This window comes from Daphnia pulex, chromosome 9, assembly GCF_021134715.1.
Source record: "Daphnia pulex isolate KAP4 chromosome 9, ASM2113471v1".
Classification (NCBI taxonomy): domain Eukaryota; kingdom Metazoa; phylum Arthropoda; class Branchiopoda; order Diplostraca; family Daphniidae; genus Daphnia; species Daphnia pulex.
In genome coordinates, this window is record NC_060025.1 from 8,062,847 (window position 1) to 8,085,433 (window position 22,587).

Below are 22,587 nucleotides of genomic sequence, written 5' to 3' on the forward strand. Positions count from 1 at the left end.
GATTGACTACCAATTCCCTTCCCTATTTTGTTTGGCGCAATTCTAGGGCAACCTCTTTTAAACTTTGTGATCCTTAAATAAATATTTTCGCTAACGAAGACGATGAAAGAAATTACGTAACCGATGAACAAGACGTAAAATGCACCCGAAAAATTATTCAAGGTTATTTTTGTTTTAATGTCGGATACCTTTTGCATTTTACCTTTTTCGGCCAATAATTTGAATAACAACAATCCCGAAGTGAATCATAATAAATTCATATGGATTATCATATATTCCGTACCTATTATTTAAACAACAGAAAACAAAGAAAAAATACTAGCACCGGATACTGCTATCAACAATTTGTCCCTGACTTTATGGGAGGTTCAACATCAACCATTCAAAGGACCAAGAATCTGCCAAAAAAATAAATGAGAATATAAACTAGAAAATATTTGCTAAGGTTACTTATAGCTGTACTATAGAGAACTGGTTTTTTACCAAGACTTTTTTGTCGTTATCGTGAATAAGCGATTATCCATCAAGGCAAGGGCACATTGTTTCCTTCATCCACAGGTCCTTCAACAATTTCATTTTTATTCGGTCTCTTAAAATACCTCGAGACCCTAAAATAAACGTTTTCGCGGATGAAACTAACAAAGGAAATGAAATAACCTCCGACCAAGACATAAAACGCGCCAGAAAAATGTGCCAGAGTGATTTGGATTTGATTGTCGGGTGATGCCTTGATTTCCTGCCTTTTACGAGCCTCGTTCATACAAAGAGTGGCGTTTTTGCGCTTCTTCTGTTCACTTTCAATCCATTCGTCGATCAGACCGGCTTCGTGCAACTCCATGAACCTGTGCCACGAAATTTTTTTGTTTTACAGACAGAGATTTAATCAATGGCTCATTATTAGTTATCAAGAAGAAAATTAATGACATTAATATTACCCTTGGCTTAGGAGCTTAGTATAGGGACTTCTTTTAGGCAGAGCCCAGGCAAGAGATCCAGGTACGGGGTCGGTTTTTCTGGCCAAGGCCAGATTACATTCACCGGTGGTCTTGTAATCTTCTTCGATAATATCGATTGCCACAAACATGGTCTTAAAACAGGGAGAAAATTATTTTCCCCGACGCACATACATACTAAAAAAAACTAATAATTACATGTAGATAGGCGTAGGATTCAAATTTCACTAGGTTAATACATTCTTGAGTAGTTTCGCAGCGGGATTTTGGATTAGCACGCAGTCTATCACCCAGATTTTTATACATTCCGTCTTGCGCCGACTGAAATTTTGTCGTTATAATGACAAATGTAGCAAAATTAAGCTTGGAATTGAATTACCGAAAGAACGATATCCACGCCATTCCCTTTGTTGACGGCAATCTGAATTTTAGAATTTTTGGCAAGATCTTCGGGGGAGACCACTAGAGCCTGATAATTAGATCCCAAGATGTAAGATATCAAGAGACTGTTGTAGGCACAGCCGAGTACCAAAGCGCTTAGACACCAAGAACCCACAATGAAAAATAACGCAGGCCGCATTGCTGGAAAAGATCCACCTGTTTAGAATGTTTTATAAATGGTTGAATACTCTTTGGTATTCTAGCAAAAATCAGCTCTCACCTTGATTAAAAAGAATTCCAAAAATCTGGAAAAAAGCTTCAGCAAGGCCAATTTGGGTCGTAGTTTCACGACGAATTATTCCACCCTGCGTCTCGTTGATTGAGGCAGTATCGGAAACCGATGCAGAATTAAACGGGCGTAAGAAAAAGTAGATCGCTACAGCCGTAATGGGCGTTACTAATAATAACCCGATCCAAACCTGTTTTCAACATTCGAGTTAAAATTTCATCAGAATAACTAAATCAAGTGTTCTTTATACCGAAACCTGGAAAGGTTTGGCTACGGCGTATGAATTATCTAACAATTTCGGCATTGGAATCACGATGGCGACGGATGTGTACGTGTATCCTCCTGCAAAGTCTACAACGGCGAAACGGCCTGGCGTCATCACGATGACTCCTAGAACCAAGTCACATTTCTGTAAAAGGGAAAAATTTTGAATACATCAATTATCACTTATATGCAAAATGCCTATCTGAAAAGTTGTAATATCTCAAATTGTATTACTCCTTTCTCCATGTAGTAAGCAAGTCCAGGTAGAGCGTCATTTTGCTTCTCCAATCGAGTATCATTAACTTGAAGGATTGAGTACCTACACGTCAAATGAATCTCTAATAAAATTTACTTTTAAATAAAACACCTGAAAAAAAACTTACGTAAAGTTAAATCGTTTGGATAGCGCATTGAGAGTCCTTACTGCTACACCATCGATCTTGAGAATGTAGCCGGAACTGTTTCTTGCCGCGTAGAGATGAACTGGTGAAACCTTTAGAAGAGACATGCATTAAGTACTCGAAAAAGTTAGATTTTTGGCCTGTAAAAATGGTTTGAAATTATTAAGGTGTCGCTGTACTTGCAATCCGACGACGAGATGTTTTCCACTGAGATATGAAGAATCGCCTAAGACAACTCTGGTCAAGACGAGTAAAACCGCCACCTTCATTCTGTTTACAGCTCAGAAAGGTAAACAACAGCAAAATGCTAATGTGGTTATGACAGCCGTTCGGGGAAGATATTCTTCTTTTCATCGCAAGGATATCAGCATAAATCGCTCGAGTTGTCAAGGATACCTAGAAAACACAACCAAAGTACGACAATAAATATTTAACCTGTAATAAAAAGTTCTTTTATTGAAAACAAAAAAGGTTTTAAAAATAAGTTGAAAAGGTGATGACGCCCAAAACATCTTTTCAAAAATGTAACGAATAAATAAGAATTCCGATTTTAGACAGGGAAGTCTGCCTAATATATTATGCATCGAAATCTGTAATAATAGAAATGAATTAACTCCATCAAATAGATCAAAATTTTCATGAACATTCAGTTAAAAAAACAATACATTATATTAAATCGTCATTCACCTTGACGCCATACTCTTTCACTATTACCTTATTCTCCACATTACCTTCTTTATTTTTAATTGAACCGACAAATCTCATCAGGCTCGCCATCCTCTTCGTTCTCAAATTTTACGACCGTCTGAAATACATCATTCTCTAGCAACTTCATCGTCAGGTTCCAGATAGGATTTGTTGTTGCCTATAACAAATTATTAGCATCCTTTATGATAAAAAATAGGAAGTTTAATTTAAGGCACCAACCCGGACGAAACCACCACCTTCATTCTTTTACGCGCTACAGCTCATTAAGATAAACAACAGCAACAGTAGGCTACATCAACAACAAAATGCTAATGTGGTTATATGACAGCAGTTCGGAGAAGATATTCTTCTTTTCATCGCAAGGATGTCAGCATAAATCGCTCGAGTTGCCAAGGATACCTAGAAAACACAACCAAAAGTACGAAAATAAATATTTAAATCTGTAATTATTCTATTGAATACAAACTATGTTTTCAAAATCAGTTGAAAAGGTAACGTCCAAAACATCTTTTGAAAAATGTAACGAATAAATCAGAATTCCGATATCTATAGACAAGGAAGTCTGTCTAATATATCGTATGCATCGAAATCTACAACAATAGAATGAAATATTCCATCAAATAATGAAATAGATCAATATTTTCACTTCAGTTAGAATAACAATAGATGACATTGTCATCAACTTTAACGCCATATTATTTATACCTTCCGCATTACTTTCTTTGAGTTTTTTTTTTAATTGAATCGAGAGATCTCATCAGGCTCCTCTTCGTTCTCAAATTTTACGACCGTCTGAAATGTATCATTCTCTAGCAACTTCTTCGTCAAGTTCCGGACAGGATTTGTTGCTGCCTATACACCAAATTATTAGCATCCTTTATGATAAAAAATAGGAAGTTTAATTATAGGCACCAACCCGGACAAAAACTGCTAGCAACTGATGTTTGAAATTATGGTTCTTCCCGGATGGCAGTTTCTTCGACAACGATGCGTCTTGCAATGAACCACAGGGTTTCGTCCATACGGCGGTCGTAATAACTTGCAATCCGGAGTCTGAGAAGAGAAATAAGGAATTCCATTAAAACATGCCAAAAATGTTACCCTCACTAATAGAATACACAAAATCAAGAGTTGCAAAAATCTTACTCAAACTTTTTTGTAGCTCGTGATGTAGGATTTCTGCACATCAGTCCTAGAGGAAATTTGTTGCCTGATGTGATCCATGTTGATTTCCATTTAGACTTGAAATTGGAATTCTTTCCATCCCAGTCAAAACACATTGGGACTGGTAGTTCACGTGGGAAGGTGCGACTGACAGCACTGAAATTGTTGAGCTCACTTCATCAGATGTAGTACAGGCGATACAACTTTAACAGTTACCATACCTAAAAGCCTTGGACTTATTGTTGTTGCATTTGAGCTAACTGATGGACTCATGGAGTGACTTTGGGGTGATACATAAAGAGCAAAGTTGTCTTCTAGCACTATCCTCCTACTTCAGCATGGAAAGACTGCAAGTCCATTTCAGGTTTAGCAATCCATGTCTCTCTTCTTGAAACTTGGGAAATCCTAGGCTGTTTTGAGCATTTCATTACTTATTGGCTGATTTGATTTGTTTCAACCACGCGAGTAGATCTGGAGGATCATGTGGGTAACAGTGACACATATACAACGATTGGGCAATAGAGACTAAAGATAACTTTATGTGAACGGATTTATTCGCAAAAGTTCACTATAATCAATCATTCAATCAATTCAACGGCTGACACTGTTTACTAGGCGATCTCATCCTTAGCCTGCGGTGGCCTTGGGCTTTTGTTCCCTCATTCCCTGTGACGTCGCATGTCGATGTTCACTTGTTAATTTTTACTTTTTAGGCAGCTGATTGGCTGGGATCTGTTATTCCGGAACTGGTTTTGAACTTTTGATAATATCACTATCCAAATCATCTCTTAATTTCAGCCATTTTGCACGTACCTGATTGGGTTGGGGGTGATTGTTATCTAATAGTCTGATGGGGGTAATGGTCATCTGTTAACTGCCTCTCCGTGTCTGAATTTGATAATGTCGGTTTTAAGGTCTATTAAATTAATTCACCGCCCCTCAGATAAGGCTTTTCTGTAGAGCCCACGTTAACAATAGATCCTTTGTGCTATCATATATACACAATACCGCATTTCATATAAACCGCACATTAATCAATAGCCCTATATGCAGATATGCATATTGCATCAAAGGAAGAGAAAATGTCAAACATATGGACCACATATGAAGTAGAATCTCATACTTATTTATTACACAACGATGAATAATTTTCTTTCTTAATAATGTGATGTCCAGTTGCTATGGCAGTGAGTGCAATAGCAACACGTACGTAGCACACATCCTGTATTGGCAACCAGCAACAACAACAATTCCCTCTTGGGTATATAAACCAGGTTTGGAAAATTTCGCTGTTATACAGCGGAAATTTTACGTAAGTAATATTTAAGGCTCTCAACCAGTTTAACCTGTAATATTTCAGCTTGTATTTCAGATCGGCCCAGAGTTTGACATCAACCTGCCGAGTTCATCTGGCTCTTATTATATTGTTTTGTCATTGTTGTTTGGTCGATAAGATACCTGATTAAAATGCAAATTTCGTACAAGACAAAACGATTCACGTTAATTGTTTTAGTGACGCTTATTTTAATAATGAGCGTTGATTTCTCTTTCTCAACTGAGCTTGATTTAAACGGTCGACTCTTGACATTCCTCGCCTTAGATGTGAGTATCGACTACACTTTTCCGCATATCTTCGTGATTTTGCCCAAAATTGTTGATTAAAGTAGACAAAATGATGCCAACCTGAAATAATTTAATTTAATCCTTTAGTCTTAGTAAATATAAATTATGTTTCTGTCTATAATATGTTGTATAATATTGTTTGCTTGTCTTTTACCTTTACTCAAGCAACCTCCCTACGATAACTTGATCCGAGGGCCGAATGGCACTTTCACGTTCACTGGTGTGAACTATAACTTGATTTCTTGGATGTCGAATAAATTCAATTACACGTAGGCCAATATTGAACATTATGTTAACTTAATTTGAATTAATTTCTTTATTATAATTATGGGGAAATGGACTACAAAAAATACATAGGTTCCGTTTGCTTCTGATTAACCAATCTCTTGTCGAGAAATACGGTATGCATGGGGCTGCTCATTACCAACTGGCTAACCAAGAGGCAAAATATAAAATTTATTTGCTGCGATAATCCAAACAAATTATTATAAACTTTTAATGCTTGCCATAGGATGTTGACAGTATAACGTCTACTTTCTACTTGACTGCCGATCGAGTAGCGAAAAATGATCCAACGTCCTTTATATGGACTGAAGGAATGAAACTTATCGTGCCAAGACCTGAAGAAGAAAATCGTTTATTCGCTTTCATCGGACCATTTCAACCGTTGGTATGCTATATTCTTTTATCACTTTTTCTTCCAATTGTGTTACTAATGTTGTTTTAATGATTTCAGGTTTGGTTGCTGATTTTCATCAGCCTTTTCCCTGTCATTGGCGCGATGACTTTTTTTACGTGGCTCTACCAACATCTTCATTGGAATAACGATGCCACTAGGGGCACCAATTCCTTTCGATGGTTTACTACTATCTCTAGTTCCCACATGATTTACGTGATTAACACCCTGACCAATCAAGGTAAACGATTTTTTGCGATATTTTCCAATTATTTCAGCTTAAATGTTTTTCCGCTAATTTTCTTAACTTTATATAGGGGGTAGAGAAGCATTTGATCGCTTCTCATTTCGGGTCCTGACTGGAGTTTGGGTTTTGTGCGCTATGGTTTTGGTCAATTGTTACACTGGAATCGTCACATCTTCACTCACAACGCCAAAGATGAAACCGACCATAAACTCATTTGAAGATTTGGCCGCAAGCAAAGAAGTTAAAATAGTTATTCGAGGTGATACGTCGATGGGAGATCAAATCCTGGTAAAATTATTTTAATCAACTCCCCTTAACCTGATCCTTAACTAATATTCCTGAACGAATTAGAGAGCAACATCCGGTGTTTACAAGGTTTTTGGAGATCAAGCCCGTCGCAATCCTAATCAACTAGTTGATAATCCTTTCAAATTGACCACAGCATTACAAACTGGTCGCTACGCTTATCCTTATGTAAGCGGAAATTGATCTCAATCCTTTGTCTACTTTGACCTTTTTCTGTTCCCTTATAGCTTCACTCTTTATGCTTCGCCTTTATCAGTTCTCAATATGAGAAAGATGGGGAGTGTCGGTTTAAATTATCGAAGGTTTTACCCGTTTCGATTGGATATACTTCGTTGTTTTTCAAAAAAGGAACTGCCTTTACTAAAGATATGAGCAAAGGGTATGACATCATTTAAGCACAGTCAATTTAAATATTGAAATTAATTTAGTTTGTGGTTTACTTACAACTTACAATAACTCGTGCCCAGACTGATGGAACTGTGGGAGAGCGGACTCGTCCGTTTTTGGGTTAACAACATCCCTTCTAATCCAAAGGCGCGAAAATGTTTGGCCGACACTAAACGCGAAGTCACCGGATTAGTCCCCATTAAATTGTCTGACTTGATTAGCGCGTTCTTCATCCTGGGCATCGGACTTGGATTGGCGACGCTGAGTTTCTTATTGGAAATAATCCAATCTAAATTTCGCCCTTAATGCAAAACAAAATTTATAAACAACTTTTAATTATTCTTTTTCGGTGTTTACTTGGCACTTAAGGAAAAAACGTAACTTAACACATTTTCTTACCTTTGATGTTGTTGTCGATTCGTTGGGGCAACACTGGATAATTAAGTTCTTCACTAATCACTATTCATTTCGTAACTGTGATGAGAGAACTAACGCAATATCCGTCTTAATCTGCACTCTATATCTTAGTCGTTAAACAGGTCAACAACCTGATTTGTTTTTGAATTATCGCGATTCCGGCGTATTTAGACCTATCCTAAGGTAAATAATCACTGTTGTCAAGGAAACCAGCTTCTTTTATTGTTTTGAATTATTCAGTGATGTGGAAACAACATTTAATTGAGCAGATAACATGCATTGTAACGTTCAATTAATTGGCTGAGTAAAAAAGTGGGTATAACTGTAAGCGGGTGATGAAAAGTAACAAATAGTTCTAATACTACGAAGCTTGATGATGATTAAACAAATGAAACGTGAATCAACCAGTGAACTCACGTCATGTTTAGCGGCCATAGCCTTGCTGCTGGACCGGATAGGCGGATTGCTGGGGGGCCTGGGGAGCGTAGACTGGAGCGGGAGCCGAGTAAGCCGGGGCTTGATAAGAAGGAGCTGGAGCCTGATAAGAAGGAGCTGGAGCCTGGTATGAAGGAGCTGGAGCTGCATAGGACTGCACTGGGGCACCGTACGATTGCTGAGGTGCTCCGTAGCTGGACTTGGGCTTCTTTGCGGCCTTGGGAGCGCCATAGCCTGACTTGGGTCGCTTGAATTTAGGGGCTTTTGGGGCTTTAGGAGCTTTAGGGGCACCATAGCTACCCTTGGGCTTCTTGCCTTTTGGAGCTCCGTATGACTGTTGAGGTGCTTCGTAAGACTGTTGGGGGGCTTCATAGGACTGAGCTGGTGGGGAGTAGGAAGGAGCTGGGGCATTGTATTGAGGTGAAGGAGGACTGTAAGAAGATGCTGCTTGGGTCGGGTACGCCTGTTGAGCAGGTGGTGAGTAGGAAGGAGCAGGTGGGCTGTATTGAGGAGCAGGAGGACTATATTGAGGAGCAGGCGGGCTGTGTTGAGGAGCAGGAGGACTATATTGAGGAGCTGGAGGAGCTTCATGATGTTGAGGAGCAGGTGGCGAGTATTCAGGAGCCGGAGGATTATATTCGGGAGCTGAAGAACCGAAGAAAGGTGGAGCTTGGGCTTCATATTCTTGAGGTCCCTGTGGAGCATCGAAAGATGGTGCAGCTTGCTGGGCATCGTAGGAGGGAGCAGACTGCTGGGCATCGTAAGAAGGAACAACCGGTTCAGCCGAAAAGGCATGCTCTTCGAAATGCTCTTGGGCTGGTTGCTGTGCATCGTAGGAAGGTTGGACATCATGTGATGAAGCAACCGGTTGAGCTTCGTAAGTCGGAGCCGATTGGTGCTGATGATCGTGGTGGTGAGCCTGTTGATCAAAAGTTGGAACTGCTACTGGGCCACCATAGGCTGCGCCAACATCGGGAGTGTGAATAGGAGCAGCACCGTGGTGTCCGTGATCGTGATGTCCATGATGTCCGTGTCCATCCGCTGTAATTGAGAGAAAGTTAGTCATTTAATATCGGCCTAAGTGCCCATTAAGAAACCCATTTCACTACGGGACAGAATTTTATGTTTGTTTTTTCCCGGTAGAAATTTAAACTTTCTCCTACTCAGAAAACTTCATTAGCACGATATGCTTCAATAAGAACCGTCAGAATGTTTGTTTTTTAAGGAAGAATGAATTTTTAAAAAATATTTAAATTTATAATTATTCAAAAAAACTAACGAGATCTTTTTTCGCGGTTGAATTCAGCCAAAGTAGTGGCTACGAGAAGGCAGATGACCAGGAGAACCTAGAAAGAAGATATGGGCCAAAGTTAAAAATGAATTCAATAAAGAAATAGGTAGTTGGGAAAAAATCCAGCTTACAGTTCGAGAGATTGCCATGATTAGCTGTTGCTAGCTGCTGGATGTGTGTTCTGGAACAGCGACGCCGACGCTTATATACGTCGGGACTCGAATGTGGCGGCATATCGGTGGAGGAGGGATCTAAAAAGGAAGAGAAAGGGAGAGAAACTGGACAGCATAACTGCCAACACAAATAAAGGAAACGACATCAAGATGTCGTCCATTAACCGCGAAGAAAATAAGAAAATAAAATATTAAGCAACACACGCCATCTGCTCGGCCCAATCTCCTCCTTTTACGCGTTAGCGCACGGCAAGTGACCGCAAAAGAGACCTACTACTACTACACACTGGCGCTCGGCGGGACCACGAATTTATCAACTCCATCCAGTAAAAGCAAATTCCTTCCTTCTTTATCGCTTCCTTAATTCTTCCAACTGTTTTTCTTTCAAACTCTCTTTCTCTGGTAATTGTAGTCCCGGGATTACCCGGCCCATTCCAAATTCAAACACCTATCAGCGGGAACATATATTTCTCTTTCTCCTGTTGCCATCCTGTGGAAGCTCGTCATCGCATGTCCTACACGACGACAAATATGACCGATTTGTTTGCCGGTGATTTCGGTGGTGAGAGTTGTTCGTAGGCTCAGCTGCTGAAAGAGAAAAGTTGCCTAAATGAAACGCCCTACTCATTCGAGTTACCTGTCAATCATGCTGAGAAATGAGGTTTTGCAAAGTAATGGCAAATGACACAGAAAAAAATTACATTTCTGCCTTATTATTAGTACTGGGGAAATTAGAATGACGGTGATTTCTGTATGGAAATTCCCCAAATGAACATTAGCTTTCTACGTGGCCCTTATTAAAAATAGGTCACAGATATGAAAAATAAAGGTAATTTTTCTTTTCTTTTTTAGGAATAATTTCTAAAAGGTTTGTTCCGGCGTTTATTAACCCGGTGAAAATTTTGTTTAAAAAAAAAAGTACAAGTGCTAAACTGGTACACCTGCCACCCAACGATGAGCTGTTTTCCATTTAAGTGAAATCGCTTGAAAGCGTTTCGCTAGGATGAGCAATAGCAATAAGAGGTCTTTTCTTCGTGTGAATGTTTCGAATTTGTTGATTCTACTGTTGGATACGTTATGGAAAGTCAATTTAGTCTAGATACAACACTAGTTTTGCTTCGTTTCTACCAAGAATTTATGACAGTTCGTACACAACACACTACTAGGCCGGTAATCGAAGAAGAAAAAAACCCCGGACATGTGGGGAATATCGCAAATCACATAAATTGTTAAAGATAAAATTTCCCCAAATTGTTCTTTATATTAGCTCGTAAACAACGCGCTCATAACCAGTCGCAGTGTTTTCTTCAAAAGCTGTTAGCGCGACACAATTACTTGGGTGGCAGATAAAAGCTCTTGAAAAAGACAAAGTTCTTCGCAAGTCTATAGATTCTAGAGAGCGGTGTTTCGTTACTCTCATGGGAATAGAAATATTCCATTATCTATAGGTGAAAATGAATTACAAATTCTTAAAAAAAATGGCAATAAAGTTGCAAACTACAAGAAACCGGAACGTACCGTTAGCTACAAAACAATACCGAGTAACAATCTATTTTAAACTTCGAATACGATCGCTATACACGAAAGTTTTTAATTATCAACCAAAGCAATAGGTTCTACTGGTACGAGTTTTCCCAAATCCCGCTGATAATTAGTCCCACATAAAATAATGACTCATTGACTCGCATTAAAAAAAATAATAAATATTTTTGAAGTTCACGGAAACCACAGGGTCCATATTTGAATCGTTACTTTGGCTAGTTATATAGGCTTGATTCCGCAAACATCCGTAATCTACATGTGTTTTTACAGTATACGCTATATTGACTTTACTTTAGTGAAAGTGGTTTAGTGATCCAGTTTGGCAGCAAAAGCATTTGTTGCCAAGCTGTTATAGCACTCTGAATAACTAAGTCTACTTTTACTGTGTTTTCTCCTTACATTAATTTTACATACCGTAGCTACTGCACAAAGTCTTTCTAAAAATGCAGAGGGCAAGCAGGATGAATGAATTAATGTACTCTTTTGCCATTTAAGTTTTAAAAAATGTTAACAAAAACAAGGAAAAATGAAATGGGAAAATAAGAGTGATAAACAATTGATTTCAATAAGAAATTCCAGAAGAGATTAATAGGAGAAAAGAACAGTCAAACGAATATTTCTAAATCAAGCCGACTAATTGTCGGGCTATACGAAAACCTTATGGTTGTTCTCTTTGGACTTTCCCTACAGAATAACTTAAGGGGTCTTAACAAAAAAATAGCGGAATAGAGAATTTACTTTGGAAAAGTGGCAGATTGTTCCGGGCAGATTGGACCTTGTTGCTCGACGTTGCGTTGAAAAAGGTAGACTTTTACATTCAGCTGGACCCATTTCTGTAACAATTCTGCAAAAATAGCAAACCAATAAAGCAATGAAATGGAATAAATATCACTATTTTACGTACGTTTGACAGATGTCACAACATTATCATTAGTGCTGCTGTCAGAAGTTTTCAAGCAGGATTGAATAGATTGGAGGTACTGAATATTAGTGTCGCACGCTTCCAGCAGTTCAGTCTAATAAAAATGATTAAAAGAAATCGTTAAAAAAGTTTAAACACGAAACTTGCAAATTAAGATCAATACCAGTGCCTGTAAAGATTGAGTGTGTTCTGATCTCCATGAAGAGTTCATCAATTTAAGGTAGATACTGGACGCAACAAAGTGTTGAGAGGTAGAAGTATGAAAAATTAGCCATATGTTCTTGCTTTCTTCTGCATTCGACAGATGCAATTCACTCAGACTCAGTACTGCCACATCTTCCACGTCATATCCAATGGATGCCACATCAGAATGACAACCGGATGACTCTGATGAAAGGTTTACAAGTTGTGTTGTTTCTTCCTGATCCAGTTGCTCAGCAGACACGATGGCACCACAAGTCTTGCATTTGAAGATGTCATCTTGTACTGATTCTTGTTTTTCTTTAGACAACTGTTGAACCATTTCTTGTAACTGATCTCGTTCTTCAGTCAGTTGATTGACATTAGTTTCAAGTTCAGTGATGCGGTTATCCAAAAAAAGTCTTTCCGTGTTTTTACACTTGACGAGCTCCTCGAAGTCCTTCTTCGAAAACTCAATGGCAGATTTTAACGACGAATTTTCACGTTCAAGTTCGAATCGAGTTTGATTGTTTAAAGCTTTTTCTTGTACAGTAACTGGGAGTGTAACATTGTACTGGGAACTTTTAAGTTTATCTTCCAATTCGGTGATGTATTTCGACTGTTTATCGATTTTTTGTTTCCTCGCTGTCAACAGACATGTAGCTTCGTTCAGCTTTCTGATAAAATCTTCGATTTTGCATTGAAATTGCGACTGTAAATCGAGATGAATCTGCTCTAAAGCTTTTTCGCGATGAGACTCGAATAATTTCTTATCAGACTCGAATTTTGCAGATTTCTCAATTAAATTATTGCGGTAGGAGTCCAAATATTGCCAAACGGCATTGACGCCCTCCAACGTTTCCGCCTGAAAAAGAAACGAGAACGCCACAATAATTATTACACTAGCAAATACCTTTCAGATGACTCGTAACTTACTTGCATACAAGGGAATTTGACTTCCCTTCGAGTGAAATTTGGTTCCACAATTGCTTCAGGAAGTATAGACTCCATCTGACGATCTGAGTACATGAAACACTTTGTGACTGGCAAGTCACAAGTCAGAAGTTAGAAGTCAGGTAACATCAGCTAGTGTGGGCAGGTCTGACAGAATCGATGAGTTCGGCGTCGTTTGACTTGAGCAACAAAACCGAGACTGATTCAATCAACGTTCTCTGTGGCTGTACATAACTATGGTGAAAAATATTCGTCCTTGATCATAAGAAATAAGATCCCCTTCCTTTCCCACAGGATTCGTAGAGTCAATTGACACGTGGTAGCTATTGGAAAACGATTATGGTGATTTCAAGGCAACAGTTCTCAAATAACAATTTGGTAATTAAAGACGGCGATTTACAAACCTGGTCAAAACTCAAAAACCTTTATTGATATTTGGAACTTGGATCGTAACAGGACACATCCGACTGGTGCAGATGACACAAAAAACTGAACGATCAAACCGTTTTTGAACGTTGCCAATAAATAGATCAACGAATATTTATTTTAGTCGACTGAATTTGTGAAAGTAAATTTTACAAAGCACTAAACAATTAAATTTTCTATGTTTATTTCGAGTGGAAGTGAATTACAAATCTTTCGTTTGAAATTAAAATCTGAATTAAAAAAGGTGGCGCTAGAAGTTCAGCAACAATACGATCCTCACACAAATCGATCTCATTCGTTAGTACCTGAGAAAAAATATTGTAAATTAGCATTACATAGAATTAGTTAAATAAAAGCTCGCGTGTCTTATTACGTTTTTCCAGAAGGCCACGAGTGTATTTATCTCCAGTATATTTATCTTCCAGCACGGCTCCGGGAAGTTGTTCTTTCAGATGTTTGACGTCTTTATTAGTCATTGGGACTGACAGCTCAACTAAAACAAAAATTAAATAAAATACCATTACAGTATAACCAATTAAGAATGTATAATTTACCTCTCTCCTTGGTCAAGATGGCTTCTCTTCCGACTTCTCTTCCGGTCTCAGCTGTCGCGGTGGAAGCACGAGTTGATGTCAGCGGTTCCTTGATTACAGTCTGGAAGCTGGGCACTACAAACAAATATGTTTTAATTAAAAATGACTGCAATTAACATTAAGTTGCAAATTCATCTCACCATTTTTCACCGTAGTAGAAATTGGTTGTTGAGCGGCTTGAGCCAAATACGGACAAGTTTCTGCAGTAGTTACATTGTACACAGTTCGTCCGGAAGAAGGATCATAAACTAGAAATAAAAAGATAATGAAATCCAATCAAATTCAACCCGATATTAAAAAAACACGTTTACCAATTGGAGGCTCGCCGGACAAGTTCCCAGTGCGGACTTCATAAGCCGACGGAGTCTGAGTCCTTTCAGGAACCGCTACACGCACAAACAAAAATTGAATCAAAGTGAATTAAATGAAACTAAATCCGATTTAAGAGATATTATTACCTCCTCTTGCTTCGTAAAATTTCTCTTGGGGTTGCGTCAAACGTTGAATATACTGCTGATTTTGCTGCTGCTGCTCGTATTTCCTTTGCATTTCTTCTTGTTCCTTCTGCTGGGCACGCTCTCTCTCCTCTTCCACCAGCGACTTGTCCCTGACCAATTCACCTGGCTCAGGTAATCCCAATTTGTTCAGGAACGGCTTCTGGTCCCAGATTCTCTTCTTCACGTTCTTCTCGGCGATGGCGTAATAGTCGGGAATTTCCGTCGTTTCTCTGGACTCGGTCGGATTCAAAATGATTTTGCCGATTTGTCCGTGCTCCTGCATCCGCTGCAACGCTTCGTTCAGCTAAAATTTGGACAAACTTAAATTATTAGATGAAATTATTTCCTATCAATATCAATTTAAGCTTACATCATCGAACAGAAGAACGTCGAAATCAGGTTTGATGGAACCTTCTTGCCACATTTTACAAACTCTGCAGAATACTTCACGGACGTAATCGCGATCCTTTTGGAAGTAGAGCAAGTTGCGCAAGTTGAATCCGCAGACGCTCTTGTTCTCCTCGTAGAGTTTCAGCGGTGAAATTTTATCTTGGCCCCACCACTGCGAAAAATTGAATTCAAAAGACTATCACATTGTGTAATCATTATTTAATTAAAATGAATAACTCACGGTTCTGGCGCTATCGAAGAATCCGCGATGAACGGCCGCCTGAGTCCCGAACAGGACGTATTTCCCCATGGGTCTCAGAAGATTGAAATCACGATGGAAATTGTCCTCGTATTGACAATCGAGAACCAGATCGACGCCGTGGGGAGAACTGTGCCGGATCTCCGTGACGTAGTCGGAATCGTGATCGATGTAGTGGACGTTTTGATTCGTGAATTTGATCTGTCCCTCATTTTCCATCGCGATTTTAAAGAGGATGGTTTCTGGCACGGTACGAACCATTTGGGTCACCATTGAGCCCTAAAACACGCCCAAAATTAAATCTTAAAATAATTCTCAGAGAAAATTCGACTTTTTAATTACCAATCCGCCCGGAGTGGAGTGCAAGAGGACAGCTTTGCCAGGGTAGAGAGATCCCATTTGGAAGAGCAAAGAGTAGGCCACGATTCCGTCAACGGTCAAAGCCACTGCGTCGTTGTAGCTCATCTCTTCGGGAATTTTGAAGCAATGCTCGACACGACACACGACATATTCACTCCAAGCTTTGCGTTCTGGTAGACACATGACTCGATCACCCAACTAGAAACAAAATAACCATTAGTAATAATCAGTTGAAAACAATTGGATAGGTAATAAGAACTTACATTCAGTTCAGTGACATTTTTGCCAAGTCCGATAACTTCACCTGCCACTTCACTTCCCATGATGAAAGGTGCCTTCAATGAACGAACCCAGTTGTCCAGCATACCATTACGAGTCATAACATCATCAAAATTAACTCCACTGAAAAACAACAATGAAATTAATTAAAAATCAAACGTTTTGGGAAAATTTGAAACTTACCAGGAATGGGCGCGAATGAGAACTTCGTGTTTCAACGGTAGTGGAATGTGAACTTTGGCGATATTGATGTTCTTTCCCAGTCCGAATCCAGTGAGTTGAACGGATCTCACTTCGGTGGGAACCCTTTGCTGATTCAACAGGTAAGACAAGTCTCCACCATTCTGATTGAGATGTTGTTCGATTCTTTTCAAGGCTCCCAGATGCTTGCGACGAATCTCTTCCTCGTCACGTCGACGAAGTTCCCTCACCTCCTCTGCAGACAAACAAATGAAAATAAATTTTTAAAAATTGAAACTATACAAACACAGGATTATAAAGTGACAAACTCACTTTCGATCTCATCCGCTTCGTTGATCGACTTTTTTCGCTGACGTTCTGCAGCGGTTGGCGAAGAGGTTTGAATAGTTGTCGGGTGTTCACTCACCATCTCGCTGACAGTTTTGTGAGCAGCAGGCTCGTTGTGCTTTTCGGAAAACATAGTTGCAGCTAATCAATTTAAAAAAACAGTTGACAATTAGGTTAGAAATTCGGTTTACATAAGCAGTAGAAAAATACGGTTGAATGTTTAACTTACTTTAGACAATGCAGACGCTTGAGTTGTTCTCTACTAGACCACCAATGATGGAGTGTGTCGTTTGCAAGGTTGGACCTCTGGTTTTATGAGGTCGAATCAACGTTGAAAAGGACAAAAATAATACTGAGAAAAAAGCGAGACTTCCGATGAACTTGGTTCTTTTTCCATTTCGCTATAGATGTTTATACCGTTATCTTATCGCAATTTAATTCGACGTTGCTCGAAGAGTGAAAAAGTGTTTTGCGAGAACTGTTGGCGGATGGAAACCAAAAGAAATGGCCAAATTTTACATTTACATTTTACAACGCGCTACGAACGTTTAAATCGCATCAATACAAATTTTCAATTCCAAGAAAGAAGACGACGTTGCAACTCGGAAATATATGTGTTCTACTTTCTACTGAGTCGGGCTCAACTGACTCATTCAGACTAGATTTGTCCCCGGTGGTTAGGTGTGTGATGTTCGACGTCGATTAGTTTAAAACCGCGTTAGATGGACAAACTGGAATATTTGTTGACAGTTCTGGTGATGGCAAACATTTTCGATTTTCCCTTTTTATTCCGAATGAAGATCAACCGGAACGCCCCAAGGCTTGCGGAGAAACTCTTCCTCATCTTTCATCTATATCCATCTTTAACTTTATTGCGAATGAAATAGATGATAAGAATATTGCAACCGAAAGCACCGTTTTATTATAGAGACCCGAAATGATGCGGCAATATAATGCCGCTATCAAAATGTTGTAACAAAAAAAGAAATACAAGGAATAGAATTAACGATAAAATAATGAAGCCACCCAGAATGGACTGTGATAAATTTGAGAATTGGAAACAAGGAAATCATAAAATGTCAAACTAAAAACGAAAGTATAACGAAAAGAAAACCATAATCCGTATTAATATTATTTTTAAAACGTCGTTATCGATAGTTTTTTAAAACCAACGATAGGGAAACAGTCGGAGTAACTTTCTTAGCCTAGCTGGGCGACTGGAAGACCGCGGAAATCGATCGCACCTTGCTGGAACAATCCTCCTAGGCCGGGCAGAGAAAATAGTGTTTTTTGATCAGCCTGTGAGGGAATAACTCTTCCTTGTCCTAGATTTGCACCTACTGCTCTTGAAGGGGGCGCCGGGGGCGCGTTTGATGGTCCGGAAGCGGGTGGGGGTGTAGGTGCGTCAGTAGCGGGTGTAGGAGCGTCAGTAGCGGGTGGCGCTATATTTAATTGCCGTACACAGGAACGGGAATTAATAATACGTTCGCATATTAGAAGATTTGAATAAAATAATACCTGGCGATTGGCCCAAGAGGGAACTCAGAGAATTTAAAAGCCCCGAAAGATATTGCAAATTTAAAAGAAAATTTGAATTGACTGAAGGAACTACCAGAGTAGATTCAGCTCTGCAAATCAATTAAATCAAATAAATCATAAAAATTAATAATAAATAAAATAAAATAATTAAGTATATAGCAACAGCATGGCACAATTTGAAGCGACATTTTACCGTAAACCTGTAGGTTGTGCAGCTTCAAACCGGAATAATTCCGGTTGGTGTTGGATGGCGAAGGCCATCGAAGCTGCATCTCTAATAAATACTGGAACTGCAATACTAAGATTAACCTGCAAGCCGATGCAGAACAATAGAGAGACAATCGACATTTTAGAAATAGAAAACTGCATTTTTCGCAAAGTGGAATAGACAACTGAAGCGACCAAAGTGAGTGGAAGACAATGTTTTTCCATCGCATCTTCACGCTCTTTTATAGCGAACGATAATAAGTCGATAACACTGCGCAATTTTACCCACCAGATTCAGCGTGTTCAAGGTTAGGTTGCTGATTATAGAAAATTCATTAGGGAACTATTCAAACGGTCGGAGTATAGTGCGGGTCAAAATTGCGAAAAATAATAAATGAGCGAACATCCTGTCAATCTTAATGTCAATTATAACATTCCTGTGATCATTAAATTCGTATACAACAAACTCGATTCGCTGATAGCATCACCTATCAAGAATAGTTTTTTCAGATGTTAGTAGTAACTTTACTTTCCCTCGTTGTGAACAAATAAACATCACCCCAGGTAGTACTGTAAAATTGCATCATACAAATAGGGAATGCTTCCACACAGTCGTGATAAAATCGTGACAAGGTCATCAAAACAAAAAAAATTACAACTAAATATAAGTCCTGATTAAACTAATTAACATATTTCTTCGAAACCCTGCTAGTTTTTGCTGAATTGATTTTTAAATGATTTAAAATTGAAATAAACTCTATGTAGATACGGTCGAAGACGTTGTTGTTCAATATGGATACTGATGTAGTATACATATTGCGCAATAGGGGATTGGCAGGGATGGCAGCCGCATGGGATTTTTATTTTCGAATATATTTCGATCACTATTAATTAAAAATTTGATTTCTTTTTTGAAATACACGCGTAATACAATAAAGTTTCAGATTAACTAAAGTTTAATGAAACTAACTTTTACTTTTTTAAAATATAATCGAATAACTAATCCAAACGGCTGTTGCGAATGTCGATTGGCGATCGAAGGCTATATAAGGAACCCCAGCACCCAAGGTAGTTCACAGTTTTCTCTGAGGTACCTATAGTCAAATCTATAAAAGCCAAAATGTCGAATCTATTTGCTTACATATACACTTGGTGCTGGCATTTTGTCTACAACTCAGACGACGCGAAGAAGTTGCAAAGGCCTAATCAGCCGACGCAGAACTTGAACGAATTACTCGTGAATATCGATTTCGAACCTGATACACGAATGCATTCAAACTACCAGATTAATCAATCAGACTATCCAACTAACCAGACTGCTAGCCATACTCAACCCATGGCTCAGTCTGGTATCCCGATTCCATCATGGGTTACATCACCTCTCCAACTGGTGTTGTACCCGATGTTTGAGAAAGTACGTGATTTACTAACGTACGAAACGACTAATAGCCATACTCAACCAATGGTCAACAACTCAAATCTCCTGATTCCTTCGCTTCCGCCACCTGCCCAACCGGTGGAGGAACCAACATTCCTGAACAACCACCTCTTATTTCTTATTATAATATTTTTATGTTTTCAATTAGCTACATATATAATAGATATTTTATATTTTATATTTAAAATATATGTTTTTTTTTACATATTACATGTATGTTATAAGTTCTATATTAAATCATCCCGTGAACAAAGCTCAAAGGACTTAAAGGGGCAGGAGTTATTATAGTTAGAGTAGAGTAACAAGTTAGAGTAACAAACTTACAAACATGTTTGTAAGTCCGGATGGGCGGGGGAACTAAATTCAAATAATTCGGCCGGAGTAGTAGTGCGGGTCAAAATTGCGAAAAATAATAAATGAGAGAACATCATGTCAATCTTAATGACAATTATAACATTCCTGTGATCATTTAATTCGTATACAACGAAATCGATTCGCTGATAGCATCACCTATCAAGAATTCTTTTTCCAGATGTTAGTATGCTTATAGTAACTTTACTTTCCCTCATATTATGAAGAAATAAATCTCAACCAAATCAGGTAGTCTAGAATATTGCATCATACAAATTGGAAATGCTTCCAAACACAGTCGTGATAAAATCGTTGACAAGGTAGCGCGTCAAGTTGTCATCCAAACAAAAAAAAATGCAACTAAATAAGTACTTACTAAACTAATTAACATATTCCTTCGAAACCCTGCTAGTGAAGGCTGAATTGATTTTTAAATGATTTAAAATTGAAATAAACTATAGATGCGGGCGAACACGAGTTGATCATTCAGCTGTCGGTTCGTTGTCGAATTTTCCCAAAATAATAATTCATGATAATTAAAGATAAGGTAAAATTTAATTGAGTGGTCAACGTTAGTATATTGTAACATTGAAGTAACAGCTTTAGGCTTTAAAAAAACAAAAAGAAGCATAGAACTCTAAATGTGTGCAGATAAGCGATCAGGTATGCAGTGCAACAAAGCTTTTGATGAAGGTGATATGAAGGTGAAATGTGGACCAGCCAGTGAACCAGTGAACTCACATCATTTTTTAACGACCATATTGTGGAGGATAGGCCGATTGGGGAGCAGCCTGGGGAGTGTAGGATGGAGCAGGAGCTGAATAAGCCGGGGCCTGGTAAGATGGAGTTGGGGCCTGATAGGAAGGAGCTGGAGCCTGCTGGTAGGAAGGAGCTGGGGCAGCATACGATTGTTGTTGAGGAGCTCCATAGCTGGACTTGGGATTCTTGGCCTTTGGTACGCCATAATTGCCCTTTGGTTTCTTGGCTTTAGGAGCTTTAGGAGCTTTGGGGGCACCGTAACTGGACTTGGGCTTTTTGCCTTTTGGGGCTCCGTATGACTGTTGAGGCTCTTCGTAAGACTGTTGGGGGGCTTCATAGGACTGAGTTGCTTGGGAGTAGGAAGGAGCTGGGGCATTGTATTGAGGTGAAGGAGGATTGTAAGAAGATGCTGCTTGGGTCGGGTACGACTGTTGGGCAGGTGGTGAGTAGGAAGGAGCTGGTGGGCTGTATTGGGGAGCAGGAGGACTATATTGAGGAGCTGGAGGAGCTTCATGATGTTGAGGAGCAGGTGGCGAGTATTCAGGAGCCGGAGGATTGTATTCAGGAGCGCCGTGGTGAGACGTTTCTTGGGCCTCATACTGTTGAGGAGCTTGGAAAGATGGTCCAGCCTCATAGGAAGGAGCAACAGGCTGGGCATCGTAAGTTGGGGCCGATTGATGATGATGGTGCTGGGCCGGTTGAGCATCGTAAGTTGGGACTGCTACTGGACCACCATAAGCTGCGCCGGCATCGGGAGTGTGAATAGGAGCAGCACTGTGGTGTCCGTGATCGTGGCTGTGGTCATGGTGTCCGTGATGTCCATGATGTCCGTGTCCATCCGCTGCAAAGGAGAGAAAGTTATTTGACCCATATTTCATATTGGACAGATTGTAAGTCAGCAGGTAAGAAGTACAGCAGACAGCAGATCTTCCGCTCTGTTATTAAGAGCTCATTTCACTAGTGGTAGGCACTTTGGATTTTCCCGGATTTTCCAAAGTAGATTTTCCCTTTTTGAAGTTATACCCGCAGTTACCAGAGAACTTTATGGTATATCCAAATTTCATTGCCTGCTGGGCTACAATTAACACACTGAACAGGGTTTTTCCGGATTTCCAGGGTTTTTTTTTTAGCTCAGTACAATCATCAATAAACTAAATACTGAATGATAAATAATAATTTGAAAGAAACAATAATTACGTGATCGTTTTTCGCGGTTGAGTTCAGCGAGGGAAGTGGCCAGGAGAAGGCAAACTACGAGGAACTGGAAAAAATAATACAGAAATTTATGTTATGTACTACTTAAATTAACCGGAGAGATGAAAAATTAAATTAAAGCTTACAGATCGGCTGATTGTCATGATTGCTTTAGCTCGAGCTGCTGCTTTTGCTGCTGGAAGTGTAGTGTGTGTCTTTGGAACGTCGACTTCGACTCTTATATACCCAAAGTAGCAGCAGCAGGACTATACTCGGTGGTGGTTGGGTAATGAGGAGAAAAGAAGAGAAACTAAGCGCAGCATAACTGCCAACACAATTAAAGTAAACATCTGATCGGGGGAAAAAAAGATGGAACAAAAAAACCCTAAGAAAAAACAAACATTCCACCTGTTCGAAACAATGGGCGGTGACCACAACACAACTGGGCGGAACC

At 39.3% G+C, this 22,587-nt stretch overlaps 7 protein-coding genes and 2 long non-coding RNA genes across 12 annotated transcripts; 2 read left to right on the plus strand and 7 right to left on the minus strand.

The window, feature by feature from the left end:
• Nucleotides 1–255: 255 nt before the first annotated feature.
• Nucleotides 256–3,621, minus strand: LOC124201800 (glutamate receptor ionotropic, delta-1-like). 2 transcript variants are annotated; one of them, XM_046598038.1, is made up of 13 exons: nt 3,463–3,617; nt 3,216–3,395; nt 3,020–3,153; nt 2,468–2,684; nt 2,271–2,380; nt 2,122–2,206; nt 1,874–2,032; nt 1,615–1,813; nt 1,333–1,550; nt 1,152–1,274; nt 936–1,087; nt 484–842; nt 256–398 (listed from the first exon to the last, which is right to left on the minus strand). In XM_046598038.1, exons 4-12 carry the CDS (start codon nt 2,555–2,557, stop codon nt 524–526), a joined length of 1,455 nt encoding a protein of 484 aa, XP_046453994.1. In that variant the 5' UTR covers nt 2,558–2,684; nt 3,020–3,153; nt 3,216–3,395; nt 3,463–3,617; the 3' UTR covers nt 256–398; nt 484–523. The 2 variants fall into 2 exon arrangements, with proteins under 2 accessions (XP_046453994.1, XP_046453995.1); XM_046598039.1 differs by having other exon boundaries at nt 1,880–2,032; nt 3,216–3,621.
• An 86-nt stretch (nt 3,622–3,707) lies between these two features.
• LOC124201807 lies at nt 3,708–4,741 on the minus strand. The gene is made up of 3 exons (XR_006877698.1): nt 4,143–4,741; nt 3,913–4,049; nt 3,708–3,848 (listed from the first exon to the last, which is right to left on the minus strand). It is a non-coding gene; the product is annotated as an uncharacterized LOC124201807 (long non-coding RNA).
• Nucleotides 4,742–4,935: 194 nt separating this feature from the next.
• On the plus strand, nt 4,936–6,226 carry LOC124201808. Its single transcript, XR_006877699.1, has 3 exons — nt 4,936–5,762; nt 5,949–6,052; nt 6,141–6,226. It is a non-coding gene; the product is annotated as an uncharacterized LOC124201808 (long non-coding RNA).
• A 47-nt stretch (nt 6,227–6,273) lies between these two features.
• LOC124201670 (glutamate receptor ionotropic, kainate 2-like) lies at nt 6,274–7,705 on the plus strand. Its single transcript, XM_046597832.1, has 6 exons — nt 6,274–6,453; nt 6,520–6,700; nt 6,777–6,994; nt 7,058–7,180; nt 7,240–7,391; nt 7,480–7,705. The coding sequence occupies exons 1-6, from the start codon at nt 6,382–6,384 to the stop codon at nt 7,703–7,705; spliced, it is 972 nt and encodes a 323-aa protein (XP_046453788.1). The 5' UTR covers nt 6,274–6,381.
• Nucleotides 7,706–8,013: 308 nt separating this feature from the next.
• LOC124201802 (DNA-directed RNA polymerase II subunit RPB1-like) lies at nt 8,014–9,784 on the minus strand. 2 transcript variants are annotated; one of them, XM_046598042.1, is made up of 4 exons: nt 9,674–9,784; nt 9,531–9,597; nt 8,819–9,292; nt 8,014–8,776 (listed from the first exon to the last, which is right to left on the minus strand). In XM_046598042.1, the coding sequence occupies exons 1-4, from the start codon at nt 9,689–9,691 to the stop codon at nt 8,241–8,243; spliced, it is 1,095 nt and encodes a 364-aa protein (XP_046453998.1). In that variant the 5' UTR covers nt 9,692–9,784; the 3' UTR covers nt 8,014–8,240. The 2 variants fall into 2 exon arrangements, with proteins under 2 accessions (XP_046453998.1, XP_046453997.1); XM_046598041.1 differs by having other exon boundaries at nt 8,014–9,292.
• Nucleotides 9,785–9,802: 18 nt separating this feature from the next.
• Nucleotides 9,803–13,821, minus strand: LOC124201801. Its single transcript, XM_046598040.1, has 6 exons — nt 13,718–13,821; nt 13,296–13,636; nt 12,343–13,224; nt 12,162–12,273; nt 11,996–12,101; nt 9,803–10,303 (listed from the first exon to the last, which is right to left on the minus strand). Exons 2-6 carry the CDS (start codon nt 13,386–13,388, stop codon nt 10,297–10,299), a joined length of 1,200 nt encoding a protein of 399 aa, XP_046453996.1. The 5' UTR covers nt 13,389–13,636; nt 13,718–13,821; the 3' UTR covers nt 9,803–10,296.
• An 85-nt stretch (nt 13,822–13,906) lies between these two features.
• Nucleotides 13,907–17,011, minus strand: LOC124201798 (synaptic vesicle membrane protein VAT-1 homolog-like). Its single transcript, XM_046598036.1, has 13 exons — nt 16,875–17,011; nt 16,631–16,786; nt 16,301–16,553; nt 16,102–16,240; nt 15,821–16,036; nt 15,461–15,757; nt 15,200–15,391; nt 14,791–15,133; nt 14,644–14,718; nt 14,473–14,580; nt 14,294–14,407; nt 14,113–14,232; nt 13,907–14,044 (listed from the first exon to the last, which is right to left on the minus strand). The coding sequence occupies exons 2-13, from the start codon at nt 16,776–16,778 to the stop codon at nt 14,031–14,033; spliced, it is 2,019 nt and encodes a 672-aa protein (XP_046453992.1). The 5' UTR covers nt 16,779–16,786; nt 16,875–17,011; the 3' UTR covers nt 13,907–14,030.
• A 533-nt stretch (nt 17,012–17,544) lies between these two features.
• LOC124201805 lies at nt 17,545–18,608 on the minus strand. Of its 2 annotated transcripts, XM_046598045.1 has the most exons (4): nt 18,378–18,605; nt 18,164–18,273; nt 17,987–18,087; nt 17,545–17,907 (listed from the first exon to the last, which is right to left on the minus strand). In XM_046598045.1, exons 1-4 carry the CDS (start codon nt 18,551–18,553, stop codon nt 17,851–17,853), a joined length of 444 nt encoding a protein of 147 aa, XP_046454001.1. In that variant the 5' UTR covers nt 18,554–18,605; the 3' UTR covers nt 17,545–17,850. The 2 variants fall into 2 exon arrangements, with proteins under 2 accessions (XP_046454001.1, XP_046454000.1); XM_046598044.1 differs by having other exon boundaries at nt 17,545–18,087; nt 18,378–18,608.
• A 2,130-nt stretch (nt 18,609–20,738) lies between these two features.
• Nucleotides 20,739–22,547, minus strand: LOC124201804 (extensin-like). Its single transcript, XM_046598043.1, has 4 exons — nt 22,280–22,547; nt 22,137–22,200; nt 21,481–21,780; nt 20,739–21,411 (listed from the first exon to the last, which is right to left on the minus strand). The coding sequence occupies exons 1-4, from the start codon at nt 22,295–22,297 to the stop codon at nt 20,930–20,932; spliced, it is 864 nt and encodes a 287-aa protein (XP_046453999.1). The 5' UTR covers nt 22,298–22,547; the 3' UTR covers nt 20,739–20,929.
• Between the last annotated feature and the right edge of the window lie 40 nt (nt 22,548–22,587).

Bases quoted from the DNA above. Each gene is read 5' to 3' on its own strand.
- LOC124201801 (XM_046598040.1), bottom strand. From the start codon at position 13,388: ATGTACTCAGATCGTCAGATGGAGTCTATACTTCCTGAAGCAATTGTG. The intron at 12,274-12,342 runs GTATTGATCTTA...CATTTTTATTAG, and splicing joins CTCAATCTTTACAGGCACTG to ACTGAACTGCTGGAAGCGTG. The intron at 12,102-12,161 runs GTACGTAAAATA...CTATTTTTGCAG, and splicing joins TGTTGTGACATCTGTCAAAC to AATTGTTACAGAAATGGGTC.
- LOC124201805 (XM_046598044.1), bottom strand. From the start codon at position 18,553: ATGCAGTTTTCTATTTCTAAAATGTCGATTGTCTCTCTATTGTTCTGC. The intron at 18,274-18,377 runs GTAAAATGTCGC...ATTGATTTGCAG, and splicing joins GCACAACCTACAGGTTTACG to AGCTGAATCTACTCTGGTAG. The intron at 18,088-18,163 runs GTATTATTTTAT...AATTAAATATAG, and splicing joins CCTCTTGGGCCAATCGCCAG to CGCCACCCGCTACTGACGCT.
- LOC124201800 (XM_046598038.1), bottom strand. From the start codon at position 2,557: ATGAAGGTGGCGGTTTTACTCGTCTTGACCAGAGTTGTCTTAGGCGAT. The intron at 1,275-1,332 runs GTAATTCAATTC...ACAAAATTTCAG, and splicing joins GCGTGGATATCGTTCTTTCG to TCGGCGCAAGACGGAATGTA. The intron at 1,088-1,151 runs GTAATTATTAGT...CCCTGTTTTAAG, and splicing joins AATCCTACGCCTATCTACAT to ACCATGTTTGTGGCAATCGA.
- LOC124201670 (XM_046597832.1), top strand. From the start codon at position 6,382: ATGAAACTTATCGTGCCAAGACCTGAAGAAGAAAATCGTTTATTCGCT. The intron at 6,454-6,519 runs GTATGCTATATT...TAATGATTTCAG, and splicing joins TCGGACCATTTCAACCGTTG to GTTTGGTTGCTGATTTTCAT. The intron at 7,181-7,239 runs GTAAGCGGAAAT...GTTCCCTTATAG, and splicing joins GTCGCTACGCTTATCCTTAT to CTTCACTCTTTATGCTTCGC.
- LOC124201798 (XM_046598036.1), bottom strand. From the start codon at position 16,778: ATGTTTTCCGAAAAGCACAACGAGCCTGCTGCTCACAAAACTGTCAGC. The intron at 15,758-15,820 runs GTAATTAAAAAG...GGCGTGTTTTAG, and splicing joins ACTCCACTCCGGGCGGATTG to GGCTCAATGGTGACCCAAAT. The intron at 15,392-15,460 runs GTGAGTTATTCA...AATTTTTCGCAG, and splicing joins TCTTCGATAGCGCCAGAACC to TGGTGGGGCCAAGATAAAAT.
- LOC124201804 (XM_046598043.1), bottom strand. The intron at 21,781-22,136 runs GTAATTATTGTT...TCTCCTTTGCAG, and splicing joins CAACCGCGAAAAACGATCAC to CGGATGGACACGGACATCAT. The intron at 21,412-21,480 runs AATACTCGCCAC...CTCCTGCTCCCC, and splicing joins ATACAATCCTCCGGCTCCTG to AATACAGCCCACCAGCTCCT.
- LOC124201802 (XM_046598041.1), bottom strand. The intron at 9,293-9,530 runs GTTAGTTTTTTT...TCTCAATTACAG, and splicing joins CAACCGCGAAAAAAGATCTC to CGGATGGACACGGACATCAT.